Consider the following 15,322-nt stretch of genomic DNA (forward strand, 5'->3'; position numbering starts at 1 on the left):
AATAAATATGAAGTAATATCCTTGCATTGGTCTTGTACTTATAACTCCCAACATTAACAACAGAAAAAAGTCCTCCAAACTGAACTTCAACTTCCTCTCTAAGCTCTTAAGAGATTTTTCCACCAGAACCTCCCTTCTAATTTTGTAATGGCCTCCTCCTAACGTGTCAATCCTTACTTCATCTATACTTTTGGGGATATAAATGAAAGAGGCTTGTTCCCATGAGATTGGAGATTTGCTGCTGCACTGACTTGTTTCCAACATGTGCTAACAGGCCAGTGTGCCAGATGATAATTGTTACCCTCTTACAGTGGCAATATGAAAATGAATCATAAATGCTAACTCAAATCACATACTTTCACACCTCAGTCCTCAGTTTCTATGCAGGTAACTCCCTCAGGAAATTACTTGTCCTTAGCATTGCTCTTAGGGAGAGGAACACACTCCTTCTGAATTGTATACAAACTTTACCTGTGCCTTCATGGGAGATGAGCTGGGGCCCTCAACTGCTTTCAAACTTTCATTTATGCAGAAAAATCTGCCTTTTTAATGTTTTTTGTTAAACGTGCTTCTTTTACTGGCCGATGGGAAAACAGTCATGTGGCTGGAATATTCCAACACTAAATAGCTCTGGTGATTATCAAATGCTTTGGCTCCATTTCAGCATTTAATCTCAAAAGCCATAAATTGCCCCATATACTTCTCCACTATGAACATTGTCTCTTTATCAAACTGGATCAATAAGTTTAAGAGACAATGCCCACTTACATGTGAATTTTGGCAGGTTCTGAGAATAATGAGCCAGATGTACAGGAGGTGTAAAGAGCAATATAAGTTGCAAGTCCATAACCTACAACTTACACAGCCTGCAGAAAGCAGAAGTATGTGCTGTTAGCAGAGAAAGCTACCAACAGGTTCATAGTCATTTACACTGAACATGAAAATGTTTACATTATATCTTGCCCCTAGCAAGCTTAGACCTGTTGACAGGGGTGGGTTTCAGTACTGCCTGATACTTGGTACTAACTATTTTCACTTGGAAAGGCCAACACAGAGCTAACAATCTGCTCTAGAGACTCTTCATGTATTGTCTTTATAGTATTTTGTAAGAGAATGATTAAATGGTTTCATTCTTGCCATTCCTTAAATTTAAATTTACGTATCAATTATCACCTCTACATTATTTATCCACACTTAGAGAAAACAGTCCAAATATTTGTTTATTCTATTCTGCTCAGGTTCTGTAGGCATTCTTTCTGATAGCTGTCCATAAAAGTCTACTGTACTCACACCTTACCACTGCTCATTAATTGCATTGGAAATTTAAGTTTTTAACAGCTCACTTATCCCAAAGTATTAAAATTCCGCTATGTGGGCCATCACAAAGTGCAGCATAAACAAACCCCATCTATGGACAGCAGCACAGAGCATGTGTGTGTTTGTGTTTTGAACCATAAAGCTGAAATGAAAAAAATTTATGGCAGGATCCTCTCAGCTACAGCTCAAGAGCATCAGATCTGTGACTTATGATACAGGCTCTGCTAAGCTAAATATAATGCTGACTTGGTTCAGTAGTTTATGTATTCACAACTGGAAATTAAAAATCTAGGTTATGCTAGGGGATTGCAGGTGTAGACTGTGGTTTGCAAAGATGAGTGAGATATCATAAACTGAACAAAAGTAAATCTTCTGGTTTTGCACAGAGTATAGCACAGATGACAATAGTACTTCCCCAGTTGTAACAGAGCTATGTTTCCTTTAATTGGCTTAGTTATATGATCAATATCACAAACTGCACATGGTATGCAGAAAAGATTCTTTCCCAACAGTAATATTTTATGAGATTTGCTGTGGATTTATAAATAGACAGAAAATTTTAAAATTAAAGAAATCCAAAGACAGAAAGACATAAGTAGAAAGAATCTAGTCATAAATTAATGAAATGAAACATCCTTCACATATTAAAAAATGAATTTTAGTATTGATTAATGCAGGGAGAAGCACAATTCCATCCCATTGATGCCATATTGTCACTTCAACCTGAACTTGCAATTTTCACAAGTTTCAGCATTTGTCTTTGAAACTGTTACCTGTCATGCTTAATGAAACTAAGTGACAACTGTATTTCTTTCAGTACATTAATATAATTAGAGTTTTAAAAAACTGACTTCAGGGTTAAAATAAATCATAAAACTTCATTAATTATTGCATGATAAGGAGTCCAGCTTGCTGGCTTTTTTTAGTAAAGTACTGCAGGTTTGTGCTGCTGTTACTTTGTCTCCTTTAATAAATATTGATTAGGATTAAATACTTTATAACATATCTTTTTCCATTCATGAGTTCTAGGCATCCACCTTCACAAATGAGGATAAATGTATAATCTCATGGTCCTTCATAGCATATGGTTGTGCATTCAGTATTATGGACTCATAATATGCAAATGCATTTGGCTGCTAATACACATTCACAGCTTACATGTTAGTGATTCCAAAGGAACTGTTACAATATATGCTCTGAATATGTATGAGCAATAATACACAATATGTAAGTATGAGTATTCTATACTATGAGAATATAAAATAGAATGCACAATATTTTTAATACTCATTCGCAGTATACTCTCTTGCAGGTCAAAAGGAGCATCTGTTCTCTGCATTATGAACTCACGTTAAAGATGTACAGAATTAACTAAATTTTTATAGATCTCAGGGTGTGTTACCACGACCTCACACAGCAATACAATATATAGTCTTCTGTTCCACTGCATTATTTATTCTATTTATAAAACATATTTGGTTTGGTATTTTCGGATTTAAAATTTTTGGGAACAGATTGATTAGATAGTCTTTTCACATGGAAATATTTTTGGTTTTGTAGAATTCTAGATAAGGTATTTTTTAAAACATCATTTGATATTGGCAATTAATTTGATACTGCTGAGAAAAGGTAATGTAAATTTCATGAATACTCACAATTCTAAGGAATGTGCATGAAATACTAATGTAGAATAATGCCAGATCCAGATATTTCTCAGGGTGCAAAAGCTTAAGGAGCCTTGTTAACCTGAAAAGCATCAGAAATATTTAGTTCAAAAAAATTTTTTTTTGTATGCTATAATGTGGAGATCCTAAAATACAGTGTCTAGGATTATTAGGACTAACTGTGGCAGGAAAATTCATTAAGCCTTTATAAATTCACCAAGTCTATATATAACTCATATTACAATATTCTGTGTTAAGCTAGCTACACTTCTTAATCAATATTCCTTTAAAATTCCTGCCTGGTTAACTCAAAAGATGCTGTTGTCCATCACTTGCCTTTCCTGAGATGATCATTAACATCACTGCAAGTTCCAAATAATCTTCAATTCCTTAAAAATAAGTACAGAGTTTGAAAAATTAATTTTTGCTGAATTTTAAGTTTCTTTTGATGTTCTAAATAAGTTTTTTATTGATGAAGGTGTAATATTAACTGTATAGTGAAAAGCTGAATAACTGAAGGAATATATGCAAATTAACTGTTGCAATCCAGCACAGCTATACTGTATACTGAACACTTCTTGACTTATTTGTAGGAATGTAATGAATCACTAGTTGACACTTTGTTGTGATGAAACGTCATTTTCCATGCCTCAATATATGACCTGTTATTTTTCATGAGATCTATTACCTGTTTAGTGAGCTACTTGCTTGAGCTTGCTAAGGAATAGATGAAACTACCATAAGCCAGGCCATGTGATTTGCTTCACCCTAAGCAGGACAAAGCTTGTTGAGCTGAGTTCATTTTCATTCAATTCCTTGAACTTCATTAGAGTTACATCAGAAAAAAATAATCTCAGAGAACATTCTTTGTTTTACTTAATAATTTATCAATTTTAATGAAATCTTTACCACCTGTGTTAGACAATATCTTACAGACACTATTTCTTATACTACTATATTTCTTATACCTAAACAGAAAAACAAAATGGGGAAAATACCTCGAGCCAGTAGTTAAATGTGCAAGTCTCTAATTTCATTTTAGACATTCAACTGTTTATTTGTTTCTGTAGTGCTCTTTGGAGGTGGATTTCCTTGGCCTAAAAGGGGTTGGTTGCCCTGCTAGGACCAGCTGGTGTCTAAGGCACCATCAACCCCACAGCACTTTATGCTTTACAAAGTACAAATCCTCATTTACAACACAGCTGCAACCAGCCTTGCCCTGGCACCTGACAATTTACATGGCTTTTTACAGGATTCTTTGCAGAAAGGTAATATAGAAGCTAGGTCATGAACACCAGGAAACAAAAATACTCCAAACCAACCAGAATAGTGATCTTCAAAATCTCTTTTACTGTCCTTTTATGTATATCTTGTGGGTATTTCTGCTTTTAATATTGTTAAAAATATTTTAGAATAAATTTATAAGCTTCACTTGTAGTTATGTTATTTCACAATATAATTTGGTTTTAATTCCAAGTTTTTTATTTAGCCCTTTTAACTTTAACTGTCTTTTCTTTTCAGCATTGCAACACTATAAAATATTTAGGACAGAGGTCCTGTCATGATCTTAATACTGAAAAGACTGGTGAAGTTTAGAATAATACACATGTTAAAATTACACATTACAAAGTTGAAAATTATGTTCTCAGGCATAGCAGAACTCACAGGTACTGACGTACATGCAATCGATCACAAAAAGATTCAATAACATTATTGTCCATTATTCATAACTATTAGCTTCCTCTGATCCTCCTGACAGAAGGAAATCAGCATCAGTTAAAGAGTAGGGTGGGAAGGAAAGGATAGTGTTAGGATGGGGGAAGTACCTAGACCTTCATTGATCCTTAAGTAATAGCTATTGACCACATCTTTTATTTGAAGAATCATGCACAATTTTCCTACAGCATTTCTGTGCTGGGCATCTCTACTATCCACAACTTCCTCCAACACAAACTATTTGAAATCCAAAATCCCACAAATACTAAAAGTTTGCCTTGGAAAATTCAAGCTTGAAATACAGCTCGAATTTTTAATAATGTGAGTAAACAACCTCACCAGCTTTAATTTTGGAATGTTGTGGGTTTACTTTAAATAAACAACATGCATCTTTCTAAAACATTTTATTTTGTTCAGTGACAAGTTTATTTTGACTGCAGGTAATATCTTTTGTATGGCTTGGGTAGGAACCCAGGAGGTCGTGATAAATAATTTTGTCCTGAAGAGACAGAAGTATATTCTACATTTTGTGCCCTTTTAATAGAAGTGTGTTTTGAAGAATGTCTTTTCATAGAGAAAGAAAATTGGATGGGTTTTTCATGGTGATGGTAGTGTGTGGGTCTTTTTGGCAGGGTATGGTTTTGTGGGGTTTTTTTGCTGTGTTTTTTTTTTGTTGTTTTTGTTTTTGTTTTTGTTTTTGTTTTTTTTTTTGTTTTTTTTTTTTTTTTTTGTTAGTTTGTTTTGGTCAGGATTTTTTTTGTTTATTTTTTTTTTATTTTTCCTTTCATGAAATTTTAACTTGCCTACAAACTGTCTTTATTTTCTATTTACAAGGCTTTTGAATTTCTCTTCACATCAATCCCAAGATCTGCCATTAATTGCCGACAAGACCTGAATTTTATGGCTTTAAGGAATGGAAGACCATAATGGAAGATTATGTGCAACAGCCAGTAACTTGGTTGCCACAGTAAGATACAGTATATCTCAATTTTGTAGTGTACTTGAAAGGCTGCTGGTGTTAATATCTGAACTGCCCACTTCCTGAGAATTGTCAATAATATTTTAGAATGATACGTATTTTACAGGAAAGTAATACCACAAATATTTTAGATTTGCTGAGTATTTGCTAGAAGTATGTTGTACTGTCAGGAAGTGATTATGCCAATGAGCTTTGCCTATCTGTGGTATCTCATTAACAGGGACCACATCTGGACCCATCTTTTTACAATCACAGCTTTTGGTATGCAATGTGCTGTGCATTGCACAATATTTTAACGTACTATTTCATTGAATTGTGCTTTTTGTGTATTGAATTCTCTTAGCTTTTCTTATCTGATTTTACTTAGGACTGCCTCCAACTGCATCAATTGTCTGCTGAAGATCCTGTAAATTCACTTAGCTGCTTTAAACTCTTCAACTGAACCTCGGCAGGGTGAGCTCATCCTATCACCTTTTTAAAGAAGATAAACTGGACGTCATGGGAGTTTACCATGTGGTTTTCATAGATAAGGTTAAAAAAACCCACCAAAATACCAACCCTGGGTGGTATCAGCTCTTCATAGGCATGTATCATCCAATGGAATATTTTGGAAGCAAGGTGTGGTTGGCTAAATTATTGCTCCTCCCACAGCTCTTTGCTGTGTTTCCAGTTTCAGAGAGAAAAACACAAGCTTGTATGTTGAGAGTGAGTCATAACCTTTCTTCTACTACTGACTCACTTGGGAGTTTGAGGTAAGTCATTCTACCTTGTGTGTTGATCACTCTGCCCCCAGGACAGCAAGGAGAGGACTGTGGAAAGTTATGCAAGGTTTGCATAGACGAAAAGTATTGAGACTAATATTATTATTACATAATAAAATAATAGCTTTGTTTGCCCCAAATTGATTTTTTTTAAACAGCTTTTTTCCTATATAAAACATCTTCCCCTGCCCCCATTTTCCATATAAATGTTTACAGAAAGACTATGCTGCACCAAAGAACACCTTAGATTACTGAAATACTTTAAAATTATAATATTTTTCACAGGAAAGCATATGCACCTTTCATCACACTTCTCTTTTGCACCAGCAATGACAAAAATAAAGCTGTACAGTAGTGCAAAATTACGGATGACTTCTTAAACAAGAATTAGCTCTGAAGGGTGTGGAGTGCACATAGAACTGGCTCCTAGTCAGGTATTTACACTTTATCCTGGTTGTTTTGCAAGCATGTCAGGGAAAGGCTAAACTTTAAGAAAGTTAACTTTCAATAACTGAGCATATTGCTTGGAATATGTGATATCAAAATAAGTATCTATCAGATATAGTCTGTCATGTTAGGATGCTGATAGTCTATAACGTGTGTATTTCTTTTGCTTCCCAAAAATATATATCTAAATATCTCACTGTAATGAGAAACAGCAGTAAAGCTGGCGTATTTACTAGACTATAATAAAAAAATAAAATAAAAAAAAATCTGCTTGTATATTTTAGGGGAAATACATTTTAACCCTGGAGACACTTCAGTTGAGAAAGGTGACATACTGAGATCCCATAAGCAAGGCAAAGCATGTAGCTTTATGGACACCAGCACATGCATGAGCAATAATTGCAGTACCCCAAGAGCGTGAGACTGATGATCACATCAGGCTGTGCCATGGGAAAGAAATGTTATTTCCTATATGGGGAAAGTCCAGGAAACACTACTTTGCAGATGGTAGCAAAGGAAGTAGTTTGCACTTTAGGGTTCTACTTTTGAAAACTGCTTGATCTTTGAGTATTTCTGTGTGCCCTCTGTGAAGTCCTTTTAATGGATCTCTCTGCCTGTTACCAGTCACGGGCAGGAGCAGGGGCAGGGGCAGAGGCAGGAAGGTCTGCCGCGCCAGCAGGGCCCGACGGAGCTGGCACGGCCGGAGAGCAGGGGCACCGCCGGTGGCAAAGGGCACGGCCGGGGGGCAAAGGGCACTGCCGGGAGATAGGGGCACGGCCGGAAGATAGGGGCACGGCCGGGGGGCAGGGGCAGGGGCCTGGCGCTCCACGTGCAGCTCCGAGGTGCAACTGGTGGCGGGCGCTCCGTAACAGCGCGGGAGCAGCGGTGCAGGGGCAGCGGTGCGGGGGCAGCGGTGCGGGGGCAGCGGTGCGGGGGCAGCGGTGCTGGAACAGCGATGCGGGAGGCAGCGGTGCGGGGGGCAGCGGTGCGGGGGCAGCGGTGCGGGGGGTAGCGGTGCGGGGGCAGCGGTGCGGGAACCAGCGGTGCGGGGGCAGCGGTGCGGGGGCAGCGGTGTGGGAACCAGTGGTGCGGGGGCAGCGGTGCTGGAACAGCGCTGCGGGAGGCAGGGGTGCGGGGGGCAGCGGTGCGGGGGCAGCGGTGCGGGGGCAGCGGTGCGGGAACCACCGGTGCGGGAGGCAGAGGTGCTGGAACAGCGGTGCGGGAACCAGCGATGCTCCACGCAGCGTGCCCCGCACCGCTGCCAGCGCTGCAGCCGCAAACCCTGCCCGGGCTGGAAAGGCTCCCTTTCACATTCTCCTGGGCTTATTTTCCCTTCTTGCCCACTTCTGCCGGACGGGTTACGGTCTCCTGGGGGGATTTCCATGGCTGGAGGCCCGGCCGTGCCGCGCAGCCCAGCCCAGCCCGGCCCGGCGCGGCCCGCGGCTGGCGGGAGCTGCAGAACCGCCGCCCCGAGCCGCAGCCGCCAGCCGGAGCGGGTGTTTCATTGTCCGGAAATGATGGAGCAGCAGTGACTGCGGCGGCGGGACAGCGGGTGCGAGCGCCGGGCGGTGCGCGCTGCCGGGGGCAGGCCCGGGGCCGGGCGGGCGGCGCGGCAGGAGGCGGCTGCCGGGACGGGCGCGGAGCGGCGCGGAGGCTCCGCGGCCGGGGCGCGGGGCAGGGCCGGGCGGAGCGGGAGGAAATGCGGAGGTAGGCGCTGCCGGCCGGCCCCGCCGCGGCACACGGGCCCCCCGGGCTCCCCTCGGGGCCCCGCTCCGGGCCGCTCCCGCCCCCGGCCCCGCGGGCGCTCGCTGCAGGGGGCGGGGGGCGCGCCCGCCGCCGCGCCGCGAAGTTGCCGCCGCTTCCCGACTGTCCCTCCTCAGTGCCTCGCTCCGAGCCGTGAGTTTTCTGCGTAAAATACATTAACGAGTGCTTTCATTTGCTTGTTCCTTCAGGGTCGCGTGTTAGTTTTGTCGGAGAGGGGTGCAGGCTCTCTGTTTCTCGGCGAGAGAGCTGGCAGATGTCCCAAGTGAGAGAACCTCTTCCTCCGGGGCCTGGAGGGCCAGAGCAAGCTCCGACTGAAAACAGCTCTTTGATCTCTCTCCCTCGAGGTAAGTTGCTTTAAAGTTTCTCTGTAATTGTTGCGCGTTATATTTGAACGATACAGTTACTGATTTGAATTGTGAGTTTTAACCCCTCTTTTTTTGCCCCTCCCCTCTGGGTTGTATCACTGTAGCACTTTCGCTTCACCACTTTATTGTTTAAACCCAAAATTCCCATGAAAAAATGAACAAAAATATAAAAAGGAAGGAAAACAATATGCTGCTCTCAGCCCTGATTTTCAGTACTTGAAAAACTGCAGTCATTCTCAGGCAGATGTTGCTCCTTTTGAAATTCACTTTTGATTTTCTCAGCTTTGTGTTTCTGTTTAGAAATTTTTTCCTGTAAAGCTGTTCTTCCAGGTCTGAAATAAATGACGGAAGGTTGATCCAATAGCAGGAGCGTTGTTCAGATTGGAGGTCACTTTCCTGTCTTTTTCTTAGATTACTCTGTGATGCTGCAGCTAAAATCAGTTTCTGAGAATATAACTTGTTTCATATCAGCTGTTCAAAAGGTTGATTAAAAGTACATTCATCTTAAAGATAAATTATTTATGTCATATTTGCTTTTCAACAAAATACACTGATACCCTGATCACCTTCATGTAGGGAAGTTTGACAAAGTATATTTTAGGTTATCCCCAAAATTGGGAAGTGTGTTTGCCTGTTAAGTCCTGGTCTGTGAAGATGAGACTTTTCTTTGTTTATTCATTTACAGCTATGATTTTCCAGAATTCTGACAGGAGTTTAAAAAGTCTCTGGAAAACAGACAAATAATCTTGTTCAAGAACTGTAACTTTATTCATAACTGGTTAACTGGAGCAGAGCCTGGTAATACAGTTGTGCAACTGTGGATTAAAAAAGCAGTCTTGTTTCTGTAACTGGGAGAATCAATAGCTATGTGTAATCAAAGCTGAAGACTTGTTTCAGAAACCAGAATGTATCCGAAGCTAAGTAAAAAATGTTTTGGCAGGGAGGCAGAGTAAGCTGGTTTATACTTATCTTACTGCTGGATAATTTTTTTGTGCTTTTTTTTCTGTGTTAGTTTTTTTTTTTTTTTTTCCTCTGGAGAATGACTCATAACTTCTAAACAGTAAAAAATAATAATAAAAAAGATTAAATGCAGAGGATCAAGCATGAGGAACTGAACTGCTGGAACCACAATTTTCACAATTTTGCCATCAATACCTGTGATATATGTTTATTTTCAGTGTGTTGTTTTTATCTGTCTTGTGGTCAACTGGCCAGACAGGTTAAATTCTGCATGTAGGTCATACATCAAAGTTACTGAAGTTGTAAGTCAGTGAAATAACTAGCATGGAAAGTGGTCTCATTCTCACAGTACCACTTCAAACTGCATTTTCACTATGAAGTGAAAGTCCTATGTATGATTGTAAATACATGCTCTTTTTAAAAAAATTAAATGTAAGGAAACAAATACTGATCTGTCCCTGACAAGTAATATGCAGAAAATCCAAATGACACAATTAGACCTCACAGCTTTCTTAGGGATCAGTAAGGTACAAACAAGCATTATCATTATGGTTTTATTCACTCACCACACCTATCAAGGCACATGCTCAATTTTGAAGCTTATGTACAGTTCACTTAAAGCAGAATTCAGCATTCAAATACATAACTTTTATTCTAATGAACTTAGATTTAAGGATAATACAGATTTTTAATGTGGATATTTGTTGCTTTTTTCTAGTCTAAGTTTGTTGGGGAAGTGGGGGTGGAAAGAGGAAAAGGTGAGTTCATAACATTTCCAGTCTATATTCCAGCATTTCTGTTGTCAGCTTTGTGGTGTGTGGTTACAGGGTAAGGTAATTCAGATATTCCAGGGCTGAAAAACTAAGATAGTATGTCTGGGACTTTCAACATCCCCTATCCTTCTGTTCTACCCCCAGGGCATCCAAAATTACACTGACTTCTCTAGAATTTGGTGATAATTTTAAAAGCTTTGATTGAAATTCATATTATTGACCTATAAATGACTTCATATATTTACAGTGAGATACTTGAAATCTAGGTTGACCTAGAATTAAAGATCCCTTTATCAGGAAAAGATGACTTATCTTGTATGTATAATAAAGTATTAAGTGCATTATAATGAGAAGGAATTTCTCATCTGTAACAGCATACTTTAATGTGCTTTGTATATGTTTCACTGATATAGATACCTTATATCCTGGGAACAAGCTTTTCTGTAGTTCTGAGAGGTATCATCAAGAAATCTAGATATACAAATTGTTCCTTTTGATTGCTATTATATACATTCAGATGCTGAAAATTAATTGTATTTTTCCATGAAAGGAAAAGTGACTTCAGTTGAATTTTGAATATTCAAAAATAGCTATCCCACACCATTAGTAAAGATCAGACAAACTTAATAAAGTTTAGGCAGTATACAGGGATATTTATCAGTTGTGAACATGATGAAAACTGGGTTGAGGCAGAGTTTGGCCTACAGATGTGGTATGCTCTGGCTTTCACAATTTAAAAGAATTTTTCTGTGTTACTTTAATCAATATGCTCTCTCAACATATCTCCTGTTGCTGTTCTTCCTTGTTAGTTCATTTTTTAATAAATGCATAAATATTAGTGAGAATCTGGATGTCACCCGTTCACAATTAGTGTGCTTTGAGAGAGAGCAAATGAAGTCATGGCATCTTCTTTTGTGGCAATGTCAAAATTCAACTTCGGTCTTTAAACCATTATCTGTGTCACTCTAATTTCTGCAAACATGTTAATTTCTGCCACATGCATCCAAAAGTGTAGGTCTTCTTGTGCACCCTTGTTCAAGATTCTAGTGATGTCTTCTTTCTTTGTAGCTCAAGGATCTTGGAACCAAATTATGATTACATCTACTTGTATGATGTAGTCAGTGAATAGTGTCATGTCTCTGCTTAGACCACTTCAATTTGGTTGTGGTCAGGTATTTCTCAACTGGTAGGTACCAAAGATAATGTCCTTGAGGAAGGAATTTGGTAATTAATGACCACTGGACTCTCTGCTTTAAGGAAAATGTTTCATATGTTAGAGGTTATGGTATGATTATTGTCTGGACTATGGATAGACTTTTTTTTAAAAATCCTCTGCATTTGAATAAACCATGGAATACATGACAGAAATTCAGTGAACATGGAACTACATTTAGAGAATCAGGCCACGTTTTAAAAAAATGTAGGACTGTCATCTATAAATTATTTGGCATGCTTTTATGTTTGCTTTTTGGTAACTAACTGTAACCTAGAATAACGAAAGAATAATATTTAGCTTTCTCAATTAAGAAGAAAATGAAAACAATAATTATAATAATTAACAACTTATTGCAAAATTGAGACTGATAATTTCACTATAATCTAGATGATGGAAATCCACCAGAATTTTTTATTTTAATGAGGTGGAAAGGATGGAGAAATCTAGTAGAAATATCAAGGGTCAGATTCTAGAAGTGACTGTTTTCTGGTGCAAATCATATCTCTGTTGCTGGACGGAGGTGCAGTTCTGATTTAGTATCTCAAGAAACCATATGCAGCAAGTAATACTTCCATTCAGAAAATGTACAAAGTACTCCTCTTCAAGAATGTGATTCTAATCTTCATGTTTTCAGTGCTTAAATATTTTCATGATGAGGAGGACGAAAGGAATCTGATGTCTAGATGAGATTGGGTGACAAAAGACTTAATGTTTGGACATTCTTGAGGCAACAGTGATTGCTATCACAATAATTATTCCACTTTACTAGCAATGCCTCTGTGTTATGAGTAATATATTTTTATTTTAACGGTTAACTGGTGTACTCAGATTGCTCAAACTTACCAAATGTTTCCTCTATAATTTTATTCCCTCTTGCTATCTGACAAGAGTTGAGAGAATCTGTATTAATTTGTTTCATTGCTGTGTTCCAGTACTGAGGCATTTATTTAATATTACTGACTAAAATATCTAAAACTTTGGTAAATAGATGTCTGACTCTAGTTTGTCATGGAAATATATGTCTGCTTCCAGTTTCACGTGCATACCATTCCAGTCAAGTGATTCATGCTCATATGGGTGTGATGGACTTGTATTTCATAGAGTTAACTGTAAAGACCTTGTATCAAGTTTGAAATATTTTTGTTCCATCTTTTATCACAGGTTTATTTTATATCACAGTAATTCTTAAATTCAGCTCTGAGCTCTCAGAAGTTGTATTTCTCTTTGCTTTAAACACTTATTTTCTTTTTACCTAGTAAGTAACATTTAGCAGTGTGTGTGTTACCCTACTGTTTTTATTTGGATCCACCATGCAATTTTGAAGTAAATCTATTTGCCTCTACTTTGATTTGCATTGTGGAGTGATCCTAGGGAGTGACCTGGATGGGATTCCTTTTGCTCAAAATAATGTGATAGCTGCAGGAATGTGCCTAATGTACTCCAGCCACTAGTAAGCCTTGAATCTTTAAGATTAAATCTGAGAACTAATTCAAAGTAGAAAGCCCCTGGAACATGTATAATACAGAATATTCTTAAAGTTAACTCTTTCACTGTACAGGCCCAGTTTTATTGGCTGTTGCTAATATAGCCACAGCTGCCAAGTATTTCTTAGCACTTCCATGAAACTGGTTTTGTTACATGTGAAACTTCTTTGGATGAATAACACATATGCATGACTGTATAAATAATGTCATTATTTGTGAAAAGTTTTCACTTATGTATTTGACCTTTTACGCACTTAAAAAAAATGCAAATAAGCAATATTTGCACATTGCTGATTATTTGATTATTATTTATCATGGCTCAAATTTGTTCAGGGCTGTCAAACTTCTAGTACTTTCATAGTTATTCCATGGCTTGCACTTGGAAAATTCTTTGTAAGATTTTCCCAAAAAATTGCTCAGTTAAATTGCTCTAACTTTGAGAAACTAATTTTTCTGTGATGCTTCTGAAGCCATGAAAGTTGCAACAAGACATTTAAGTGAAAGCCACTGACATTAAATGAATGCAAATATTTTATTTTATTTTTAGTTTTGAAACAATCAAACATCTAACTGGAGGCTTCCAACTCCATAATTTGTGGATTATCAGTATTAATTAGATGTCCTTAATGAAAGGAGATTATTTCAGGTAAAAGCTGGAATAGACATTCTGTTACACAAACTGTTGAATTTATTTGTTATATAAAATACCTAAAAGTTTCAGGCATTCCATGAAGAAGATGGTAAGTGTTAATGATTACATTGTGAAGTGGGGTTTTATCAGGGTTTCTTTGTGTAACTGTTGTGAACAATGGAATTTTCAGTAGGAAGTAGCATCCTTAGTGGTTCCTTGCCAGCAAGGTTATTAATGAACAAAGGAAGAGTTAGAAATGCGGTGTTTGCCACGTGCTCTTCAATCCCTCCCAAGAGCTGTAGGCTTGAGACAGAGAACTGACTGTTACATTTCCTTTTGGGAACATTCTTTGATTTTTTTATTCCTCATAGACCTATTTATGTGTTGGTGTTTATGTTTTGTGGCAATTGATTTTCTTTTGTAATTTTTCTTTCCTTGAAAGACAAAACTTCATTTGGGATGATTTGAACTTTGTGCATGTATTTTTAAATCTGCATCTGCTTGTTATAGGGCAAACTCAGGCCTTCTGATGAATCATCCCAACAACTAGGTCAGCTTTAGGTGCCTAAGTAACTTTGCCCCATGCTTCCAAATCTTTCCTTCGTCCCCATGCCATAAAACTGTTGGACTGTTGGACTGTTTGTGACTGCACTTTTAGTGATCACTGTGACAGTCCGTTTTGCTTATTTCTCTCTCCCTGATGAGAATGATGCACTCAGGTTTTCAGAAGCTTTTCCAGTTGTTTTTTTTATTTTTTTTATTTACATGCTATTTGTAGCAGTCCACCTCATTGCTGGTGAACAGAAAATGAATATGCCATAGCAGCAAAGCCTTTGGTTGTTGCAGCAGAATTACTTAAATTCATTGTATATACAAACTCCTAACTTTTATAGGCAAATTCTAAACCCATTTCTCAAGTCCAGTTTGTCATTTTGCTGGTGATGAGCTCTAATGATTCACATTCTTGGAAGCGATAGCTGAGTCAGTAGATGAGATTATGTGTCATCTAATGAACAGAAATCAGCTGCCAATCAAACTCTTGAGGACATGGAATCCACTTACTGTGGGCACTTGTTTCCATTTTTGTTTTGTGAATGGTACATTCTTCATGATACAGGATTGCACGTGTATGAGCACACAGAGACCCATTTCTGAACAAGTTGTGGTGGGCCTCTTGGGGGGCAGCTAGTGTGTGAATGTATAAAAGCACTTGGAGAAGAAAAGTTGGTTATTTGTCAAAGACTT

At 38.4% G+C, this 15,322-nt stretch overlaps 1 protein-coding gene across 3 annotated transcripts in view; it reads left to right on the forward strand.

The window, feature by feature from the left end:
• The first annotated feature begins 6,338 nt into the window (after window positions 1-6,338).
• The window catches only part of MDFIC (MyoD family inhibitor domain containing), a 60,116-nt gene continuing 51,132 nt past the window's right edge, over window positions 6,339-15,322 (forward strand). Inside the window, exons 1-2 of one of the 3 annotated variants that reach the window (XM_056515901.1) lie at window positions 6,339-6,428; window positions 8,837-8,992. In XM_056515901.1, coding sequence (XP_056371876.1) covers window positions 8,902-8,992 — 91 coding nt within the window. In that variant the 5' untranslated portion in view covers window positions 6,339-6,428; window positions 8,837-8,901. Of the gene's footprint in view, window positions 6,429-8,331; window positions 8,435-8,487; window positions 8,592-8,835; window positions 8,993-15,322 lie in introns of those variants that run through there. The other 2 variants (XM_056515913.1, XM_056515907.1) reach the window with 2 other exon arrangements.

Source organism: Oenanthe melanoleuca, chromosome 1A (genome assembly GCF_029582105.1).
Source record: "Oenanthe melanoleuca isolate GR-GAL-2019-014 chromosome 1A, OMel1.0, whole genome shotgun sequence".
In the NCBI taxonomy this organism is placed as follows: domain Eukaryota; kingdom Metazoa; phylum Chordata; class Aves; order Passeriformes; family Muscicapidae; genus Oenanthe; species Oenanthe melanoleuca.